Source organism: Pararge aegeria, chromosome 12, assembly GCF_905163445.1.
Source record: "Pararge aegeria chromosome 12, ilParAegt1.1, whole genome shotgun sequence".
In the NCBI taxonomy this organism is placed as follows: domain Eukaryota; kingdom Metazoa; phylum Arthropoda; class Insecta; order Lepidoptera; family Nymphalidae; genus Pararge; species Pararge aegeria.
The window spans coordinates 4,195,609-4,216,904 of NC_053191.1; the positions used below are offsets into that span (position 1 = coordinate 4,195,609).

Genomic DNA, 21,296 nt, shown 5'->3' on the forward strand with positions numbered 1-21,296 from the left:
AATTACTGGCAAAAAGGCATACGTATCTGAAAAATGAAAGTGGTTCGCCATTTTACTTTGCTTATTTTTCACACGGTTTTATTTTTAGTATTGATTTTCAAAACAATTGGGTTTGGATAGAAGCAGGCGTTACTTTGCGGAAATCCATGATATATTATCAAAATTTAGCTTAATTTGCTATACTCCGCGAAAAGCAGGAGAATCTGTGTGAAGACTCACTTCTAAACAATTATTAATTGTAAAGTCAACATCTCCTGAGGATGCTCCGGTTTCGGAGCGAAACGTGCGTAGAGGATGTATTGCCGAGGATCTGTTTGGTGTGGAGTATAAGGATTGAGGAAATTATAAATTACACCACACAGATTCTCCGGCTTTTCGCGGAGTATAGCAAATTAAGCTTAATTTTAATAATAAACCAATTGTTATTAATTTCATCTTTTCAAACCATTACCAGCCCACTACAGGACACAGGCGTTGTCCACCACGCTGGCCCAGTTGGTGGACTTCACATGCTTTTGAGAGCATTATGGAAAACTCTCAGGCATGCATCCTTTCACCGTTGAAGCAAGTGATATTGTAATTAGGTAGGTACTTAAAAAACGCACATAACTTTGAAAAGTTAGAGGTGCCATGTGCATGCTGGGATTCGAACTCGGCCCCTAGAAAGTGTAGCAGAAGTCCTAACCACTGTGCCACTGTTATTTATTTCATCATTTATAAGGGAGTACCTACTATGCCAATGAGAATGCAGAATATACAAACTTTTTATTCCAACATTTTCCTGATTCAATACTTTTAGATAAAAACTTAAAACTTCTTAAGTCTGAGCACAGTGAGAGTACACATTTTAGATGTCAGTATTTGACTTGACTCCGAGTTAAGAAATGGTAAAACGAGACTGTTTGACAATCATAAATCGTCTAGTTTGAACACAAAGTTTAGCTAAGGATTTCAGACTTTGAATACTGGAAGTTGATAATTATTTTTTAATTTACTTTTTTAAAAGAACTCAAATATACATTACATGAAATTACAATCATTTCTTTCCATTGATACTCAAGTGGTCATGGAAGTGGCATAGGACCTTCTTCTTTTTTAAATGTGCTTGTACAGATACGAATAAAGAAGTTTTATCAAAATAATAGCTTTTTGCTGTATTTTAAAGAATTTCTTCGGTTAATATATAAATAAATAAATGTACTACGACAATACACACATCGCCATCTAGCCCCAAAGTAAGCGTAGCTTGTGTTATGGGTACTAAAGATTACTGATGAATATTTTTATGAATTATATATAAATAAATACTTAGAAAATACATATAAACACCCAGACACTGAAAAACACTTATGCTCATCACACAAACATTTCCAGTTGTGTGAATCGAACCCACGGCCTTGGACTCAGAAAGCAGGGTCGCTTCCCACTGCGCCAGTCGGCCGTCAACCACTGTGCCACTATAATAATATAATAGTAATATAATTTAAAGCACCAACCACATTCCTAAAGTTAGTTTAAGTACGAGTACTTATGAAATCTTTTAATAGTTAAATAATAAATATTTACCAAATAGCGCTGGACAACCTGACTGACGGTAACACCGTACTTCTCAGCCATTCCCACTAATGTGGGATCTTCAAAGGATGGTGGCAATGATAAATCGTTGAACGGTCTTGGCACGAGGAAACCGAACGACGAGTAGCCCATTACAACGATGCTCTTGCTTTGGCAGTAAGCCACTAACTCCTGATTCGCGAAAGTGGGGTTTGTCTAAAAAGAGAAGTAGTAGAAAAGTAAATATAATTTATAACGACTTGGGATATTTGACCTCTCGTTACTCCTACAATTTTAAAACATATCATTATTGTTTCTCCATTTCTTGGAGGGTCCTTGGTCTTATTCCTGTCAACTCTGAAAGCTGTCAATAACAGATGAGTTTAAAGTCTCAATAGTAGGCAAAGCTTTTTGTGACAGAGCAAGAAGGTAACATAATACTGTACATTAATAAAACTGATCTGCCACCATCAAGGTATTTAGGAAGATCCTAACAATCTCTAAGAAACATCTACATGTTGGTCCTTTCGCTCTAAACAAGCTTATTTTGTTTATGTGTGTGTGCGTGTGAGCAGTGGCGTGCATTGGGTTTCTTGCCAGGGTATGCACCAGGAAAATTGCATAAAATGGCATAAACTCTCCTCCTATTCGAGTTATATATCAATGTTTGGGGTATGCAGTGCTTTTGTGCATGTATGGAGTGCACGCCACTGCGTGTGAGTGTGCGTGTGCGTGAACGTGTATTTATGCGCGGGTGTGTGTGTGTTGGGGCGTGTGGTTTTGTGTGTGTGTATATGTGTGTGTGTGTGAGTGCGTGGGTGTGTTACAAGAAATTGAGAGTTGAGGTTTAAAATAGATTTATACACAGTTTAAATGAAAACCGAAATAATACTTCACAGCTTTTAGAGGTACATATCTATTTCTGAGACTTATCTGTGAAACGGAAAACCTATAAATGTTTTGGACTAAACCACTGCTATAGTTTTTACTGAAGGAAATCAGATACAGCCCTAGCATCACATGCAAAATTAAAATCATGTGACTCCTGTCACTTTATTAGATACGCGTCGCGTAGCGTAGGTACTATGCGCGTGTCGGTCTTTTATGTTCAATAGGGTTCTCATAAGTAAACACTTAGAATGTTTTGAATTGGTTTGTAAGGAAGAATAACTATGCTTATTTTTGTTTAATATTTCTAAAGAGTGATTCCTTATGAAGTACACTTATGCATCGTTAATTGTCCAAGAGTAGAAATAACAACTCCAGTACCTCAATCTGGTTGACGGCCGGTAGGGTTTTTGAGTTAGCTAAGATCCTGGCCATATCTGTACTGTTGAAATTTGAAACACCGATTGATCTCGTCAGTCCCAACCGCTTGGCTTCCTCGAGGCCTTTCCATATTTCAAAGGTGTCGTAATTCTCCACTCCCATCTGAAGTTTTAAAGGTAAACTTGCTATACATATAGAAGTATAAGTTGAAGTGTTTTTTTTGGGAGCGTATCAGTCGAATTATCACCCGAACTAGAACAATCTTTTTTGCTTATTCTTAAGGCTATTTAACATTAAGCTACGCCCTAAGAAAAAAATCCTTGTGAAACCGAAGGGTACAAAAGGGCGAGGGGCACAGCTACTCGTAGTTTATTTATTCATTTATTCATAAGACGCATCAACAATTATTAGTAACAACATTCATAAATTAAATATTGTGTTAGAATTTTAAATTCTGTCTAGTGCCATTGCTAATTCAAGTCAATTCAAAATTAGCTCCGGTAAAATTATAAAAAAAAAAACTAAAATAAGTATTAAACTAAGAACTATAAAAAATCATGTAAAAGCTATTATAACAGATTGATAAGTAATATTAAAGAGCTGGCGCGTCTTTAGCCCAACGGCTAAGTCTAGCAATTCAAAGGGGCAATAGCGGCAGCATTTTGGGTACCACGCCCATAAGTGAACAGTTCGACGGCTTATATTTGTTGTATATTTTATTAATGTTAATTTTAATTTTAAAATTATTATTACGTGTTTTCTGATTGTAATTATATTTAGACCATATTTAATTGAAATTAAAATTTATAACAAAGATACTAACGTAATATTATTTAGTTAGAAATTCTAATATTAAACAATGCAAACCTACCACATTGCGCGGTGTATGGATAAGGATTAGGTCCACGTAATCTATCTTCATCCTTTTTAATGATTTTTTAACAGCTGGAACTACCTCACTACAAGTACCGTATTGGAATGATAGCTGAAATAATAATAAAACTCAAATTTTATGTGCATATAGTGAAGCTGGCCTGGGTCACCTGATTGCAACAGGAGGGCATCCGGTTGGCGCAGTGGGCAGCGACCCTGCTTTCTTCAGGCCGTGGGTTCGATTCCAAAAACTGAAAAATGTTTGTGTGACGAACATGAATGTTTGGGTGCTCATCTGTATATTAAGTATTTATACCTTGACCTCGCTGCGGTGGTTTCGAAGACGTTTTAGATTTTATTAAGTTTTACATTGTTTATTTTAGGTTATATTTAAAAAACAAATATTTTAAACAATAAATAAATTTAGTATATTTAACGAAGTAAAGTTTTCGAATCAACGATTTTGTTTTTGGATGTTAACGAATAAACTTTGGATTTATGTGTATTTTTTATTTCATAAAAATATTCATGAGCTATCTTAGTACCCACAACAGAAGCTACGCTTACTTTGGGGCTAGATGGCGATGTGTTTATTATCGTAGTATATTTATTTATAGCATGATAAGACCATGGTCATGTGCATTTGGTATCGGTCAATAATCTCATGATATTATAGTGTAACCTTATAAGATGCATATCTGCTCTCACTGGATATCTGGATGTGTCCCTTGCATGCCTAGTTTTCTGTATTTCTTGTAGTATACAATAAAAATATATTCGTATTTCACTGTTATTTATTCATGCATTTATTTGTTCATGTATATATGTATGCGTTCATGCATTAATTCATACACAAATAATTATGAAAATGACTATACTTTTATTGCACACCACAAAAAGTACATAAAGAAAGAAAAGTATAACAAAACAACGTATACAATTTGGCGGCCAACCAATGGCGTAGAAAAAAAACAGAAAGTAGGTGGTGCATAAATACATATACCCATAAAAAAAAAAATCATATTTAATACAATATTTGCAACTAAAGGCATATAAATAAATAGAAAACTACCAATATAAATTACAAACATACATTACCTTAGTATTTACAAATATATCCGTCCGCTTCACGATGCCTCGTCTGATGACGTCAGCCATCGCCTCGCCGACCATGTCTTCGGTGAGGTAGCCAAATGCGGTGTCTATACATCTATATCCTGCCTAGATTGCATCGATGACGGATTGGCGTACGCGATGCATCTGATTTAACTGTAATTTGTTTGACCTAATTAAAGAAATGCATTTAACTTTGGCGATAAGTTATATCAACCCATTATGAACTCATTACCGACCGACTAAGGCACAGAATGAGATGGAGACCTGTGCCTTATAGTGGCAGTCGTAGTTTAGTAACCGTGCTGGCCAAATGCAGATTGGTAGGCATCACAATCCTTCACACTCGTGGTCGCTTACTATTGGCGTGAGAGAGAGCTATGCTAAGAGTATCTCTACGTGATCAAATCAGGAATGAGGAGATCCGTAGAAGAACCAGAGTAACCAACATAGCTTAAAGAGTCGCGAAGCTGAAGTCGCAATGGGCAGATCACATAGCTCGGAGAACCGATGGACGTTGGGGTCTTAAGGTCCAGCACCTTAAGACCCCAACGTCCAAATGCAGCGGGGGTCGACCCCGAACGAGATGGGCAGATAACATCAGGCGAGTCGCTGGAGGCAAGCGGACCGTGGATTGTGGAACTCCCTACAAAAGACCTATGTCCAGAAAAGAAAGTTGATTGGTTGAATTGATGATGAAGATGATACGCCTTTGAGAACATTACGGGAACTCTCAGGTTTCCTCGCGATGTTTTCCTTCACCGGTAAAGCATTTGATATTTGAAAAGTTTGGAGTGCCGGAGTTCGAACTGTGTTAAGTGTTCTAAAACCCACCAAGGATAGAGAGCTAACGAGATAAAGAGAGACTCGACTAGACTCTAACATCAAAGCTGACAGGAAAATTAAACAAAAATACAAAAAGGGCGTTATTTTCTGAGATGAGAATAAATAAAAGAAGATTAAAAATAAGTACCAAAACATACTGTATTCTCTTAATAATCACAATCTGAATGAATGCTAATAGAAAAATATGAACGTAAATTACTTAAAAAAATCAGAAACTTATATAAATTTTCATTCCCTATTTGATGCTTTTGGAGTCGAAATTTTTTTAAATATGTGAAACAAATATTTCTTTATTTTTTATCCTAAACCTTAAATCAAATTTTAATGAAATTAACTTGAAAAAAGAAATGATAAATGAAGGATTTTATCCCCTTGTACTTTTATCCCCCATTTAACCCTCTTGGGGTTGGAGTTTTCAAAAATCCTTTTTAGTGGATTCCTACATTATAATAACTATCTGTGTGAAAAATTTCCTCCCTATCCATCAAGTGGAGTAGAGCTGTACGTTGATAGATCAATCAGTCAGTCAGTCACCTTTGCGTTTTATATAAATAGATAAATATTACTTACGTCTTCAGTATAAGTACCAAAACAAGCAGTTGGCATCCAGTTCCCGTCATTCAACTGTCTCCTTTCTATCAACTTGTCCTGCGGATTTGCGTCTAAACTCTAGGAAATAACGAAGGAACAGACGTATTCAAATATATGTGTAATAATTACATTTATAGATATGTATGTAAATATATAAATATTACACATACATGACACATTTACCAAGTACACAATTACCTTTTTTCTAAATGTTAGGTCTTCTAGTAGATTGCAAGCACGGCTAGAAACTTAGTAGCTACTAACTAGGCTAGATGAAAAAATTTTGCCCCTCGATTATCTCACTCTACTCTATTACTTACGAGGGAAATAGTAGATTGTTAAACGAGACAGTAAACACCCCATTCTCACACGAGATAATTATCACCTCGCTTTAGTGTAGATAGTTTTGGGTGAGAATGGTATGTCTTCTCGAGTTGAACATAATACTTTTCACATCGATCTTGAGGATATAGGATATCGATCCGTGGACAGATTTCACTTCTTTTTCATCGCGCCACTTCTACAATATTTATTGTTTTTTGACCTGTCCCCTTCAGGCTTCAGGAATGGCAAAGATAATTGACCATACAGCATATATTTGTTGGTTTTCAGCACAGAAAATTCTTTTTATAATTTTCCGTTGTTTTCAGGTATCTGTTTTAATTTAAAGGCCAATTTTTATTTTATCCTGGGCGGGAAACGTGCCATACTGATTTTAGACTCTGGATTGCTGTTATAGCTAAAAAGCGTGTGTTTTTTCTCTGTAATTTCGCAATATTTTCCAATAATATAGACTAATGTAGAAAATAATTTTTACTATTCTTTGCCGGATAATATTTGTTTATCAGTTTTTTTTTTTTAATTTGAATGTAAATTACTTTGATATTAGCTTATAACTTTAAATTATAATTGTCTATAAAAAATATATACGACTGAATACGTTGTATGGTCAATGTTCTTTTCTTGTCCCAAATAGTACAAATGAATAAACAACAACATAAAAAAGTAGTAAAGTATGAGACGATTCTGGCTTTTTCAGTTTAGATAAAGATCGCCAATTTTCCGAACATGAGATATGAAAACTGTATTTGTCAACCTGCCAAATCGAGGCAACAGGTCAGTGGAGAAATTTACCGCTATATTATATTAATTTTAGAAGTTATTTTCTCCTTTGCATTTATATATATATGTTTATTTAAACATTATTTATATTTTCATCGGAGATAGAGAGAGAGTGTATAATATAAAACAGTGGGAAGGTATATACAGTTTGTCCTTTCCCGTGGCCAAAATATCTCCTGCATATGCCGTGCTGAGCTTTTTATCGATAATGCCGTTTTGTGTATCTTTTATTTTTTCCCCATACTTACATGATATTTCTTGCTTGCCTACATAATCCGTTTTTGAGACACAGATCGCCTTATTTTAGATTTTCTAGCTATCTCTACCAATTGTATCACGTTAAAGTTGCCTATAATTTGTATGGAATCGAATGAGCGCCATCTTGTGACATTACCGTTATTCAGTAATGTAAACGTAAGAAAATTTTCCACTCAATACGTGTGTTCTAACTTGTAAAGGCATGACGCCACAAGAGAGCGTCTTGCCATTTGCCGTGACGGGTTAATTTTATTGCAGAGGTGCTCCAATATTTTAAATATTTTGTTCATTTTTTGCGTAGATTCATTTTAATAAGGTGTAGAAATTGAAAAGAAATTGTTACATTATAATAACACAAAAATGAAATTAATTACTTACAGAAAACATCGCAAGAAAACATATTGAATAAAATAACATTCTGTCGATTAGACACGTGTAACTAAAACTCAAAATTCGCTGTCTGTATGGTAATTAAAATTATCTTAATTTGCCTTTATACTAAATAAGAAGTGTTAAAATATGTAACAGGTCTATAGATAAAATACATTACTTGACACGAATGCAACTTAAGTAGGTAGGTAAGTAGCAAATAAATTTATAAGGTCTCGTACATACGTACATATACATTGTTATGTACGAGACCTTATAAATTTATTTATTTGGAACCCTTAACGGACCATTTGGTTGCATGCGTATTCGATACCTACTTCCGTGGGCATTCGCGGCCGATTACTAAGAAAAAAATCCAAAAGTGCTTCGATAATTTTAAGTAGGCCTCGGTAAATTGAATAGCAATAAATATGCATGGTACTTCTAGACCTGCAGTTTACACAAACAAAAATAAGATTCTAAACGCTAAAATTGACTGTCCCCAATTGTTGTCCGTTCTAGATTTCGGTTACCTGTTGAATATCCCCGTAAACTTAAACCTATTTTTTTTTATAGTGTGTGAGATATTTTTTTTTTATATTCTCATTCACAATACCTTTCCTTTTCATTATATGGTGTTATTATTTTTATAACTGTAACTTATTATATATTTTCATATGATGTGTTTACTTTTAAGGAAACATTACACTTAAATAGAATAGTTAAAATTTAAAAAACGTTTGTATTAGCGTAAGTGTTTGTAAGTAAACCGAATAAATAAATTAGAAAAAAAATAAAAACAGCTTAATTTTGACTTGTTCGGTGTAAAGCACTACATCAAGCCCATCGTTATAAGACAGAGGTATACTTTAAATGGAACTTATTATGTCTATTTTTTTCTTACCGGTCATAACAATACGCGCTTTCAAAGCGCACCAACTTTTAAAGAGCGGTCGAAGTATATTCACTTGATTGTTGCTAACTTGTTTTATAATGAACACAACCATTTCATTAATTTTTAGTGTAAAATTATTAAGTCTCTTTTATTTTCTAAGCATATTACCCTAAAAAAAGTAATGAAAATATTGTAAACATTATAAAACAAGTGATATACGACTTACACACCGGGAGGAATCTTTGCACCGTTCGAGTGCATGTAGGACTAAAGTGTATCGAAAATGCACCCGTATTATATCAAAATACCCACCAACTCGATGTCATGAACATTGGTTATTAATCAAATATAATTTCTACTTTTTTTTGGATTTTATTTATTAGGGTATTTGTAAAATCCTAATCAATTTAATAAAATATATAGCAAATATGAATTTATAGTTATCAAAAGGTTGGATATTTACCCACTTTATAAAATTACTGTAACACAAGTAAAAAACAAATTGAGTGTATATCGCTCAATGGCGCTTTAAAAAGTAGGCGTACTTTTTAAAGCGGCCTGTACGGTATAAAAAAGTTTTATGTCAATCTCCACGATGCAAAATTCATGCAAAATTTTGTCAAGCTCAGTGTAGCGGCTTAACAAAACGTAGGTAACAAATAAACAAACAGATAAACTTTAGCGTTTATAAATTAGTAAGGACAGTATCTTAAATTATTATTCTACTTTCAAGTATATTGTAGTTAGTTTTTATAATCAAAAGATAATGCCTTTCAAAATTGGTATCCGACAGCTTTGTACAAGGCTAATTACCTTACTTCTACTAGGGGCTACTACCTTACTCCTACTCCAACATGGCCGCTGCGATATTACAGTACTTGTTCATAATAATGAAAAACTTTTGTTCCAATAATTTTTCCTGAGACCAACACTTTTTGAGATATAACTATTTAGGGTTCTCCTAAAAACATACGCCGTGACAACCACAACATCAACTGTGTTTAAGATTAGAAGTCAAATGGGGTCACGGGTTACTACGGCAACGGCAAAAAGCTCCTATTTAATATAGAAACAATAATTTATACACACGTTCATACGCACACACAAGTGGGGGTTAATACATGGGGTAATCCATCGCTTGGCAATGCATTGCAAGCGACTGATTGCACATGTATGTCCAGATAACTAGATCGCGGGGTAAGCCTTAGACTCGGTTGATCGTCGCGCAAGAAGAATCATCGGCAACGAATCCGTTACTCAGGCGAAACTACACAGCTTACAGCACAGCACCGACTTAATGTTGTCTGCCTGGCGGTGTTATACAGGATATACTTTGGCGAGTGTGCTCAAGAACTTCGGAACTACGGAATCTTGTTATGGGGTAAAGCTGCTGATATCGAAACTATATTTATATTGCAGAAAAGAGCTGTACGATATATATATAAACTAAAATCACGCGAATCCCTCCGTGAGAAGTTTAAAGAAATAGGTATACTTACTGTAGCGGCACGTCGCGTCGGTATGGGGGTAACTAGCCACGGTCAAAGCCTCCCACCAGACCAGACCAGAGAAAATTCAGAAATTATAAATTCCCAAATTTCTCCTGACAAGAATCAAACCTGGGACCTTCTACTCAAATTCACAGCGCTCACCGTTGCGCCAGAGAGGTCATCAACAGGCAAGAAACACAACCTAGAAAGTGCCGCTCTGAGTCCATCACTCCATCAGTCCTCAACCTAAGGCCTCATGTGCCTTTACACTGGCAATCACCAACACATCCAGAGATCTACTAAGCAATAAAGCCGTCTTTTACATCGTGTTTATTACCTTAACTTAATGGGATGTAGCTACCAATAAAGTATAAATAAAAAAAATTAAATGTCATCCAAATTTTTATTAGCAGTTCAACATCAGCTATGTTTAGGCGCTTATAAGTATTTGATATAGTTGGTCATTATAACTACAAAATATTTAATTTACAATCGTTTTCTCTTCATATTTTTTCTTGTAGATAAAAATAGCACTACTAAATTATAACTGCCATCTGCTGAGTTTTGATAAGATGGTTTTTTATGAAGGAAAACATTGTAAGGAAACCTGCATGCCTAAGAGTTCTTCATAATGTTCTCAAAGGTGTGTGGAGTCCACCAATCCGCATAGGGCCAACGTGGTGGACTACGGCCTAACCCCTCTCCTTATGGGAGGAGACCCGTGCCCTAGTAGTGGGCCAGTAATGGGTTGATATGATGATAATGATTTTTTTTTTAACGTAAAACGCTATTTTGTATTTTAACCGGTCCTTGGGTTTGGCCTGGGTTTATCACAAAAAATATTTCTCTATCGTTCTCACTGTGAGATGGTGATAACAAAAAAACTGGCTAAGTTTGCTGTTGGATCTTCTTAGACCAGGACGCGTTTGGAACCCTCCTACCTTTAGTTTTAAGTTAACGAATGCAGTTATCACCATCACATAACATTAGTGTTAACATGTTAAACATATGCTTCATAAGTGCCTGTAATAAGGATATTGAATTTAAATTTTGTTCTACGTCTCGTTATTTATAAAGAAATAAAGAAGTAATTTTAAGGAAATTAATTTAATATTTGCCGACATCATTGGTTCAATTGTATACAAAAATATATTTAACAAAATTCGATATATAAACTTGGATCACGCGAATCCCTTCGTACCAAATTTAAAGAAATATTTACAGTAGCCTCGCAATATATTTATAATAATATTATCTTTATTAAACAAAACATAAGTAATTATAAACACAAAATCGATATAAACAGTCGACTAACTAGAAACGGACATAAATTAGTGATATCTGCATATCGTCTGAGAAAAGTACAGAAATCCTTTGTGGGGATGAGTATATGCTTTTATAACATGATACCGAAGGTAATATTAGATCTACCTTTACCAAAGTTTAAACAATATATTAAAACACATTTAACAAGTCGTGGCTACTACACGATCGATGAATTCCTTAACGACAAGGCTGCTTGGAAGCAGGCCACTCCGCTCTCATCTCTCACTAAACAGAAAAATTCTAAAGATTGTTAAAATTTAAAGTGATGTTGGAAAAGAGCAATCTGCTGAGTTTCTTCTCAGGGGAATCTGCCTTCCGAACCAGTGGTAGAGTCACTACAAACAGACTGACTCGACGTTTCAAATGTGCTTATTAATTTTGAATTTAGAATTGAATTTGAAAACAATAATCAGAAAGAATGTGGACAAATAGGGTTATATTAATATTTATCTATTTGTAAGTATAGATAAGTATTTTATCGAAAATTACAAGTGTAACTGCCGTTTGTCCTGAGCTCATACTGTTGCAAGTTATAACTTTGCCGAAACTGAAACAACCGTTTAAATCCGTCACACATGATTTGAAAGAGGCCATTGTAATCAACCAGAAAGACTTTTAAGTTCCTGTCAAATTCACTTATGGTGCGGATATCTTCCGGATTCAAAGTAAAATCAAAAATGTCCACATTTAATTTTATATGTATCTTATTCAGCGATGCAGCGATTGGTATTATAGACCGATCCACCTGTAAGTAACGGATGCCATGTTAGATTATTGCACAAAATAAAAAACATTCATTTTTTGAATATTATAATAATAATAATAATAAATATACTACGACAATACACACACCGCCATCTAGTCCCAAAGTAAGCGTAGCTCGTGTTATGGGTACTAAGATAACAGATGAATATTTTTATGAATAATATACATAAATACTAATAATATATATATAAACACCCAGACACTGAAAAACATTCATGTTCATCACACAAACATTTTCCAGTTGTGGGAATCGAATCCACGGCCTTGGACTCAGAAAGCAGGGTCGCTGCCCTCTGCGCCAATCGGCCGTCAATAAATTGTAAATCTTTTTTTCAGGGTTCCGTCTCGGTAATCATTTCCTCACGATGTTTTCCTCCACCGTTGAAGCAAGTTTTATTTAAATTACTTAAAACGTACATAACTTAGGAAAGTTAAAGGGGCGTGCTGGGATTTGAACTCACCGAGAAAGTGAAGTCGATCTCCTACTCAATGCGCTATCACCGTTTTATCAGTATAAATAAGTAATTAAAAAGCATCACTGTTGCAATGCTGTGTATCGGTTCGAACGGTGTGGTTGCCGGTGAAATGAAGCCAAATGAGGCCGAGTTCGAATCCCAGCACGCACCTCTAACTTTTCTAAGTTATGTGAGTTTTATGTAATTAAAATAACACTTGCTTCAACGGTGAAGGAAAACATCGTGAGGAAACCTGCATACCTGAGAGTTCTACATAATGTTCTGAAAGGTGTCTGGAGTCCACCAATCCGCATTTGGCCAGCGTGGTAGACGGCCTTAACCGCTTCTTATTGTGAGAGGAGAACCGTACTTTGTAGTGGGCTGATATGATGATGATGATGTTGACTGATAATACACTTGAACCTTTACTATTATTAAGCTGAAAGTTCGTTTGTTTGATCGCGAACTAACCTCAGGATCGCGAACTAACTTAAAAATCTGTTGGATATTCCAATAATCAAGGAAGGCGGAGCAGAGGGGTTTAAAAAAAATGGATACAAAATATTTACCAAGTACCGCTGCACAATCTGACTGACGGTCACGCCATGCTTCTTGGCCATTCTCACCAATTTGGGGTCCTCGAAAGTTGGTGGTACTGATAAATCGTTGAAAACCCTTTTAACGAGAAAACCAAAAGATGAATAGCCTGCTACAGTGATGTTTTTGCTTTGGGAGTAAGCTACCAACTCCTGATTCACGAATGTAGGGTTCACCTAGAAAAAGACGGTATTATTATTATTTTATTTATATTTTATTTATAGATAGGATAGGTATAGGTATAGGTTTAATATATACAGCCCATAACAGGTTAAACCGTTTATAAATTTTATTTTTTAATGAAAAATATACATTTTTTATGTTAACATAAAAATATCTGTTACGGCGTAACAAAAACCCAGTCGGGTTTATCCGTACAAAGGTATTCATCGTTAGGTCGATACCTTCTCAGACTGCATCATATCTAACCACCAGGCTCATGTTAAGGTTATACTAAATAAATAAATAAATAAGCCTTTTATTTACCGAAAAACCTGCATTTACATCTTTAGTTATTGTAATAGTTTTAATTAAAAACACTTAATTTTAAATTAGTCAACAGTTCTTTCGGTTGATTTGGTTGGATTCATAGGCACCCACTGTAAGCAACTATAGGAACATTCGACATCCATATATTAAGACTGTACTTAAAAATATATAAAAAGGCTTATTTTTATTTATTTTATCGAATTTGTATTTTATTTATTTCTTGAATTTAGGACTCCTCCATTCTTTGCCATTTTGTTCTGTTCTTTTCTAACCGAGTCCAAGGACCGGGCTAACGTATTCCCAACAATAAAAATGAGTAAACAAATGACTTACCTCAATCTGATGAACAGCAGGCATTGTTTTTGAGTTGGCTAAGATCTCGTCCAGTTGTGTTCTATTGAAATTGGAGACTCCGATTGATCTCGTCAAACCCATGCGCTTAGCATCTTCGAGACCCTTCCATATTTCCAAATAATCGTAACTCTTTTGTCCCAGCTGAATTTTGAAAGGCACAATGTCAATTTACGAGTTTTAGTAGTAGTAGACGAGTTAGTGACTGAGCTCGTCCAGGGAAGAACTACCACAGTGTACTTCTGCCGTTAGCAGCATAGTTGCATTGCATTCCGGTCTGAAAGGCTTGGTTCCAGGTGTAATTCAGACACTTGAGGCTTGACACCTACACGCCTCAGATTGACGGACACCGGGCGCCACGTTACAGACACAGAATTAAGAATAGCCCATTACCATTTTATACTGCATTTTGACTTACCACCAGGTGAGATTTCGGTCAATGGAAAGCAAGACAAGAGGTGGTAAGTGATGATGAAATCTAATATGGTAGCGGACTAACCTTTATGGGAAATGGCAGTTATATTGAAACAGAAGTTACCCTTAAAAAGTAGTAGTAGTAGTAGTAGTAAGACCAGAGAAAGCTCGGAAATGTTATATTCCCAAATTGCTCCGCCGGGAATCGAACCCGAGATCTACCTAACAAGAACGCAGCGTTTGACACTGCGCCAAGGTGGTAGAGGATTAATTAATAAAATACAAACATAGATATACCTTTTTTTTTGGCGTGGTGGAGAAGCTTTATTGCTACCTCCGACCCTTGGGCAGGACGAAGGATAATTGGGACTCCCTTCAGTAGCGTGCACAAGGTATGCAGATGATATGAAATTAAAAAAATCTCCACTACGTGTTAAAAATACTTAAGAGTAGAATTTTAATAGCTCTTACTGAGCATATCCTCTATGCACGCCACTGACTCCGCTGTAAAGGGGGTATACCCGAACCAAAAACCACCACGGCATGTCCCCAGTGGCGTGCATAGAGGGTATGAACAGGGTATGCAAAAAATCTCCAGTACGAATTATAAAAAAACTTAAGGATAGGCATTGTAACAGTTTTAGAAAGCCTACCCATAAGTATTTTTAACTCGTACTGGAGATTTTCTTCATTTTATATCATCTGCATACCCTGTGCATACCCTCTATGCACGCCACTGCATGCCCCTCTTATTGGCTTTATTAGACGCACGGGGAACCCGCTGTATACCTCCCGGACGAACCTAGGTTATTTTAATGGACTAAGCAAAAATAAAACTTACCACATTAACCGGTGTATGGATAAGCACCAGATCGACATATTTTAACTGAAGCCTCTTTAAAGCCTTTTTCATAGTTGGCACGACCAGTTTCCGATTCGAAACTTCAAATGATAACTGGAAAAATACGAGAGCTCTTTTATGTGCGTATTTGGCTTACAACTAATATAAGGGGTAGTGCTAAACTAGATAAGAAGGATTAAGTGTAACTGTGGAGTAGTGGCGTGCACTTCATAGATGTACAAAAGCTCTGCCTATCCTAAAATTCCATTTTATGGCATCTTCCTCCTTTATGCATACCCTGGTCAAGAACCCTGTGCTCGCCACTACTGTGGAGTTCGAAATTTGGCCTTTATTGCTTCTACTTTCCTTGAAGATAATGATGACCTAGTTACCTGAGTGATTGTCCAGAATGCAAAGCGTGAGATTTTCTACCTACTTTTACTTATTCGACCGCGTGAAAGTTTACTACGATCTATATGGTATTGAAGTTGTGCCATCTAGTTGAAATACTAGGAAACCATAGAAACCGACTATAAGCGATAATAGGCAAATTCTACATCTATATATTAAGACACAGATTGTACTTAAAATCTATTTTTCCTTAGTAAACAATATTTTTGTTACTTTTTAGTGTAAAGATAATTTTCCAATTGTTAGGGAAAGAATAATTAAAATGTTTATTTTAATTTATTTTTTCGAATTTGTATTTTATTTATTTTCTGAACTGAAGTAACTTTCGGACAATCTCTCTTTATAACTGTCTTTATTGCAAAACCATTATTCTTTGATTCACTGATTATTTATAAATGCAATTAGATTTTATGTCGACGCAATGCCTTACAATTTAATATGATCCATTGGTCGTAAACATTTTTGGTTCTGTTATATATATGGTATATTTTTTTAACTACAGATTCCGCCAAGGTTACATTGTTAATTTGTCTTATGTCACTACTGAAAAAAAGTATATATGCGTGTATGTCAAATACAGGATAGTGTGTGTAATGTAGTTATTATTGATTAAAAAACAAATTGCATTCTCTACACATTCTCTATACTGTGTGACTACACATACACATTCTCTATAGATTATATTTTGGGCTGATAACTCTTAACCATGCTATGCAGATATACTTAATCATTATCGACCAATAAGTAGGTAAAACCATGACGTAATTAACTTTCGACGAAGTGAAGTGAAATGAAGTGAAGTTCTTAAAAAGTTCAAAGGTTTTATTAAACGTAAGCTTATAGAAAAGGTCTATTATAGTATAAAGGACTACGTAATCGATAAAAAAGCTTGGGTGTGATTTATTGCTCTAACTAGGTTGCTCTTCTAATAATTTTAAATTACAATGTGAGATGGTGATAACAAAAAAAACACCCGGCTAAGTTTGTTGCGGGCTTCTTCTTAGACCAGGACGCGTTTTGAACCCTCGTAGCTTTAGTTTTAAGTTTACGAACATGGTTATCGCCATCATCTCACTACCGTGTATTTCTCATGTACGCATCAAAAGTGCCACCAATGGCTTACTTGAATAAAGATATATTTGAATTTGACTTTGACTTCTAAGTGAAGTGAAGTGAAATAAATAAAATTAGCCCATTCTGAGATTTCTCATTTTGATAGGAGAAACGTGCCCTATATATAAGGCCGGTAATGAATTTCTATCATGATGATGACTATGAACTACCCTTTACGAAAAGTTAACGCTAGTTACTTTACCTTAGTAGTCACATAAATATCTTCTCTCTTCACGATGCCTCGTTTGATAACGTCAACTATCGCCTCGCCAACCATGTCCTCGGTGAGGTATGCGAAAGCAGTATCTATATGTCTACAGCCCGCTTCTATAGCGTCAATGGTTCCTTGGCGTATTGGTACTCTGTCATTGTACTGTAACATTTTTAACCGACATTAAAGAAGTCATTGCCTATATTTTATGCCACTTCCACTACAAGTATATACTCGTATAGGCATTTATTTCATTTAGAAACAGAGTTAGCGTCAGAGATTAACACGTCGCAAAGCTTAGAAGCGGAGCAAATTATTAATATGATTTTTTGACGAACTCCCTGGCGCAACGGTGAGCGCTGTGAATTTAAGTAGGAGGCTCCGGGTTCGATTTCTGGCAGGGGCAATCAGGAACTTTATATTTTTTTAATTTTCTCTGGTTTCGTCAATTTACAACACTACCTACAAAGACGTGCCGCTAAACGATTTAGCGTTCCGGTACGATGTCACGTAGAAACCTAATTTGGAGTATGGGTTTAATATAACTGCCATACTAACAGGTTTGCCCCCTACCCTCTCAGACTGCATCATCACTTACAACCAGGTGAGATTGTAGTCAAGGGCTAAAATAAATATTAAATTAAAAAATATTGAGGAAGTTGTGAAAAAAAAAAAAATTCGCCATTTTGAGGTGGCGGCCATCTTGGATTTGTAATTTGTCATAGCGTATAGTATTCTTCTAGTCAAGCTCTTTCATTTGATTCCCATATTGAGGAAGTAGTGAAAAAATATGTGATCCGCCATATTGCGGCTATCTTGAACCGACTTTCATCAAACATAGCTAAAACACTCCACAACGGGAGCCACGACGCCACAGACAGACACAGACACACACACAGACACGTCAAACTTCCACTTATTAACACTAATCAAAACATATTGAACATTACTTACGTCCACCGAATAAGTGCCATAGGCAGGCATCGATATCCGGTTACCATCGTTCAAAAGTATCCATTCTGTAGAAACACGGGATTCGATCTGCAACTATATGTAAATTATAAAGGATAGCTTAGGCAGGATTTTCTTTAAAAATACTTTCACCCATTTCCTCTCCTCTAGAGATTTTTTTTTTGAAAACTTTATTACCGGCCATTAGAAAATCCGACATCAACGCAAGTATAAATTCACCAATTTTAACCTAGTTTTCAGGCAAATATACAAAAAAATAAATATACAAACGTATTGGAAGTATGGGAAAAATTGTATCATCGGTTTAGCTTTGCCCAAATTTGTTGAAGATCTGATTATAGATCTGTATAGCATCTGACATAGAGGACAGAACTGCTCGGGAGACATCAGCAACCACCACTTAAGACTTAATGTTACTTAACACATGCCCCATAAATGGAGACGTGTCCGCCAGCACTAAATTTTTAACAAATTTTGCTTAACCCGTAACGCTATAAACTGAGAGTTCGATGTACACTCTTTATTTAACGATGACTATAATTGTATGCCGTATTTTCCTTTAAACCTCCAAAGATTCTCATTCTTCTACTGAGTTTGCTTACCCATCGCATTCTACTAATGGAGCTACTACTGGGCCACAACCAAAAATCTCTCGAAATCATTTGTAATAGGGAAAAAAAAGTACATAAGTAGTGGGTAAGCTGAAAACGTAGTGGGAAGGTAATTTGCGATTGACAATGTTGGTTGAAATAGGTAAACATATACCATCGCAAACTTTTTTATTTATCTTTTTTAAATATATAGATATACAATTCCGTAGTACCTACATTGATTTGCAATGTTAGTGCAAAAAATAAATAATAGTTTAAAAAAAACTAAGAAACACGCTTTTTATAGAAAACCGAACAAAAAAATATAAAATAAATTTAAATTAAGAATAGTGTGAATAAAAAAAAAAAAATATTGTAAAAAAAAGCGTGGGGTGCATGGTGTCAATAGTTATAAATATTTTATTGACAGATATGAGTAGAGTGATTATTATTTTGATAATATCTTAAAAAGCATCCCACGCTTTTTTTTAAATAATTTTTTTTTTTTTTATTCACATTATTATTAATTTATATTTATTGAAATTTTTAACACTATTCTTTTCATAGCATTATATTACAAATCTTTGAATTTCTTGGCTCTTTTAAAAACCTTCCTATGGTATCACTCTATCTATTGCTGTAAATATTGCATAAACTCCGTTGCGTAGTTAAAAAGATTTAATACCCGATTTCACTAACGAGTAACAAGGTAATGCCTAAATAAGTAACGCCTAATCTAAGAAGCTTTGTACATACGTACAACCGTTCCCTAATAGTTTTCACCTAAGAGTTGGAGAATCGTTTTTTTCTATTTGATTTAGAGCTTAAGCGATGCCTAATTTTAGTAAACCTAGGCATAAGTGTACCAAGGGCGGGAGCGACTTTGTTGTATACTATGTAAAGAAGGATATTTTTGTTCGCATCTTGGAGTTAGACATTGCATAAGTTTAAGCCTAAAATACTCCTAGTGAGACTGGACGCTTTAAAATCATAAACGTGTTTCTAATAAGTACGACGTTATTCAAATACTTACAGCACATATCGCCAGTAAACAAATTGCTGAAAATAGCATTCTGCTATCAACTCTTTGATAAGTTAACATTATCGACAGTAACTAAATTAAAAAATTTAAATTCGCTTTTATAAAGATTTCCTATGGAAATTAAATTAATCTTAATAAGCCGTTTCAATAAAAGACTAAAAATATATTATCATCTGACATCTATACTATTAATAATGCAGAAGAGTTCGTCTTTTTGTTTGAACGCGCTTCTTGCATTTAATAGCCCAATGTTTAAGGAATACTAGCTGTGGACCACCCTCTTCGTCCGCTTTTCATACGATTTATTTTTATTTTATACAAACTTATTTTTATTATTAAGAAAACATACACAGGAAAATTTATCATTACTTAAGTTTATTATGTGCAAACATTTTAACCTTTACCAACATGTTAACATTTCTTATTGTGGGAGGAGACCCGTGCCCTGTAGTTGGGGGAAAGGGTTGATGATAAAGACAAACAGCAAAGAGAGTAGAGTCTCACTCCCTGTGCCCAGCAGTGGGCACACAAACTGTCCATTTATTTATTTATTTATTTATACTCTTTATTTGTACACCACTCAAGCAAAGAAACAAGACAAAAAAAGAACAAACACATGAAGAATGAAGCAGGATACAAAAGGCGGCCTTATCGCTAAGTAGCGATCTCTGCCAGGCAACCTTAGGATTAGGAAAACTAAAAAGAAAACAAATAGGTGGGGTACACTATTTAGTACATACATACAAATATCTACATACTAATACATAAAACAGACTACACAAATAAAAAAAAAAAAAATTAAAAATACTATTGATAAATATAAAAAAAAAAATATATACTAATACATATCTTAATATACCATAAATACTTAAATATGAGTTTGAGTAGATAAATAAATAATAATAAATAATAATAGTCGTCTTTACTGAGCGAGATAATGAGCCTTAACAGCATTTTTAAATATGCCCAATGACTTCGACTGTCTTATGATCAATGGGAGTGCATTCCACAATTCAGTAGCTTTGACAGTGAACGAATGCTTATAAAACTTCGTTTTGTGGAACGGCATGCTCAAAGTCAGCGCACGACTCGATCTAAGTTCCGACTGCACTCCAAGAAATTTAAACTTCTCTTTAAGATAAGAAGGAGTCTTAGGATTAAATAACACACAGTACAGAAGTGAAAGTACATGAAGATCCCGGCGACGGCGGATAGGGAGCCACTTAAGCTTCTGACGAAATTCAGATACATGGTCATATTTGCGTAATCCAAATATGAACCGAATAGCTAGATTTTGAAGACGCTCAAGTTTGTTAAGATAGTCCTCGGACAAATTAAG

The 21,296-nt window shown here is 35.0% G+C and overlaps 1 protein-coding gene across 1 annotated transcript; it reads right to left on the minus strand.

The window, feature by feature from the left end:
• Positions 1–938: 938 nt before the first annotated feature.
• LOC120627897 (aldo-keto reductase AKR2E4-like) lies at positions 939–17,524 on the minus strand. Its single transcript, XM_039896018.1, has 9 exons — positions 17,345–17,524; positions 15,619–15,732; positions 14,346–14,507; positions 13,496–13,699; positions 4,795–4,917; positions 3,695–3,808; positions 2,824–2,985; positions 1,567–1,770; positions 939–965 (listed from the first exon to the last, which is right to left on the minus strand). Exons 1-9 carry the CDS (start codon positions 17,522–17,524, stop codon positions 939–941), a joined length of 1,290 nt encoding a protein of 429 aa, XP_039751952.1.
• Positions 17,525–21,296: the final 3,772 nt, after the last annotated feature.

Excerpts from the sequence above, each read along its gene's own strand:
- LOC120627897 (XM_039896018.1), bottom strand. The coding sequence starts at position 17,524 with ATGTTACAGTACAATGACAGAGTACCAATACGCCAAGGAACCATTGAC. Across the intron at positions 3,809-4,794 it reads ATATATTTGTAAATACTAAG|CTATCATTCCAATACGGTAC; the intron begins GTAATGTATGTT and ends TTATTATTTCAG. Across the intron at positions 2,986-3,694 it reads TCCATACACCGCGCAATGTG|ATGGGAGTGGAGAATTACGA; the intron begins GTAGGTTTGCAT and ends TTAAAACTTCAG.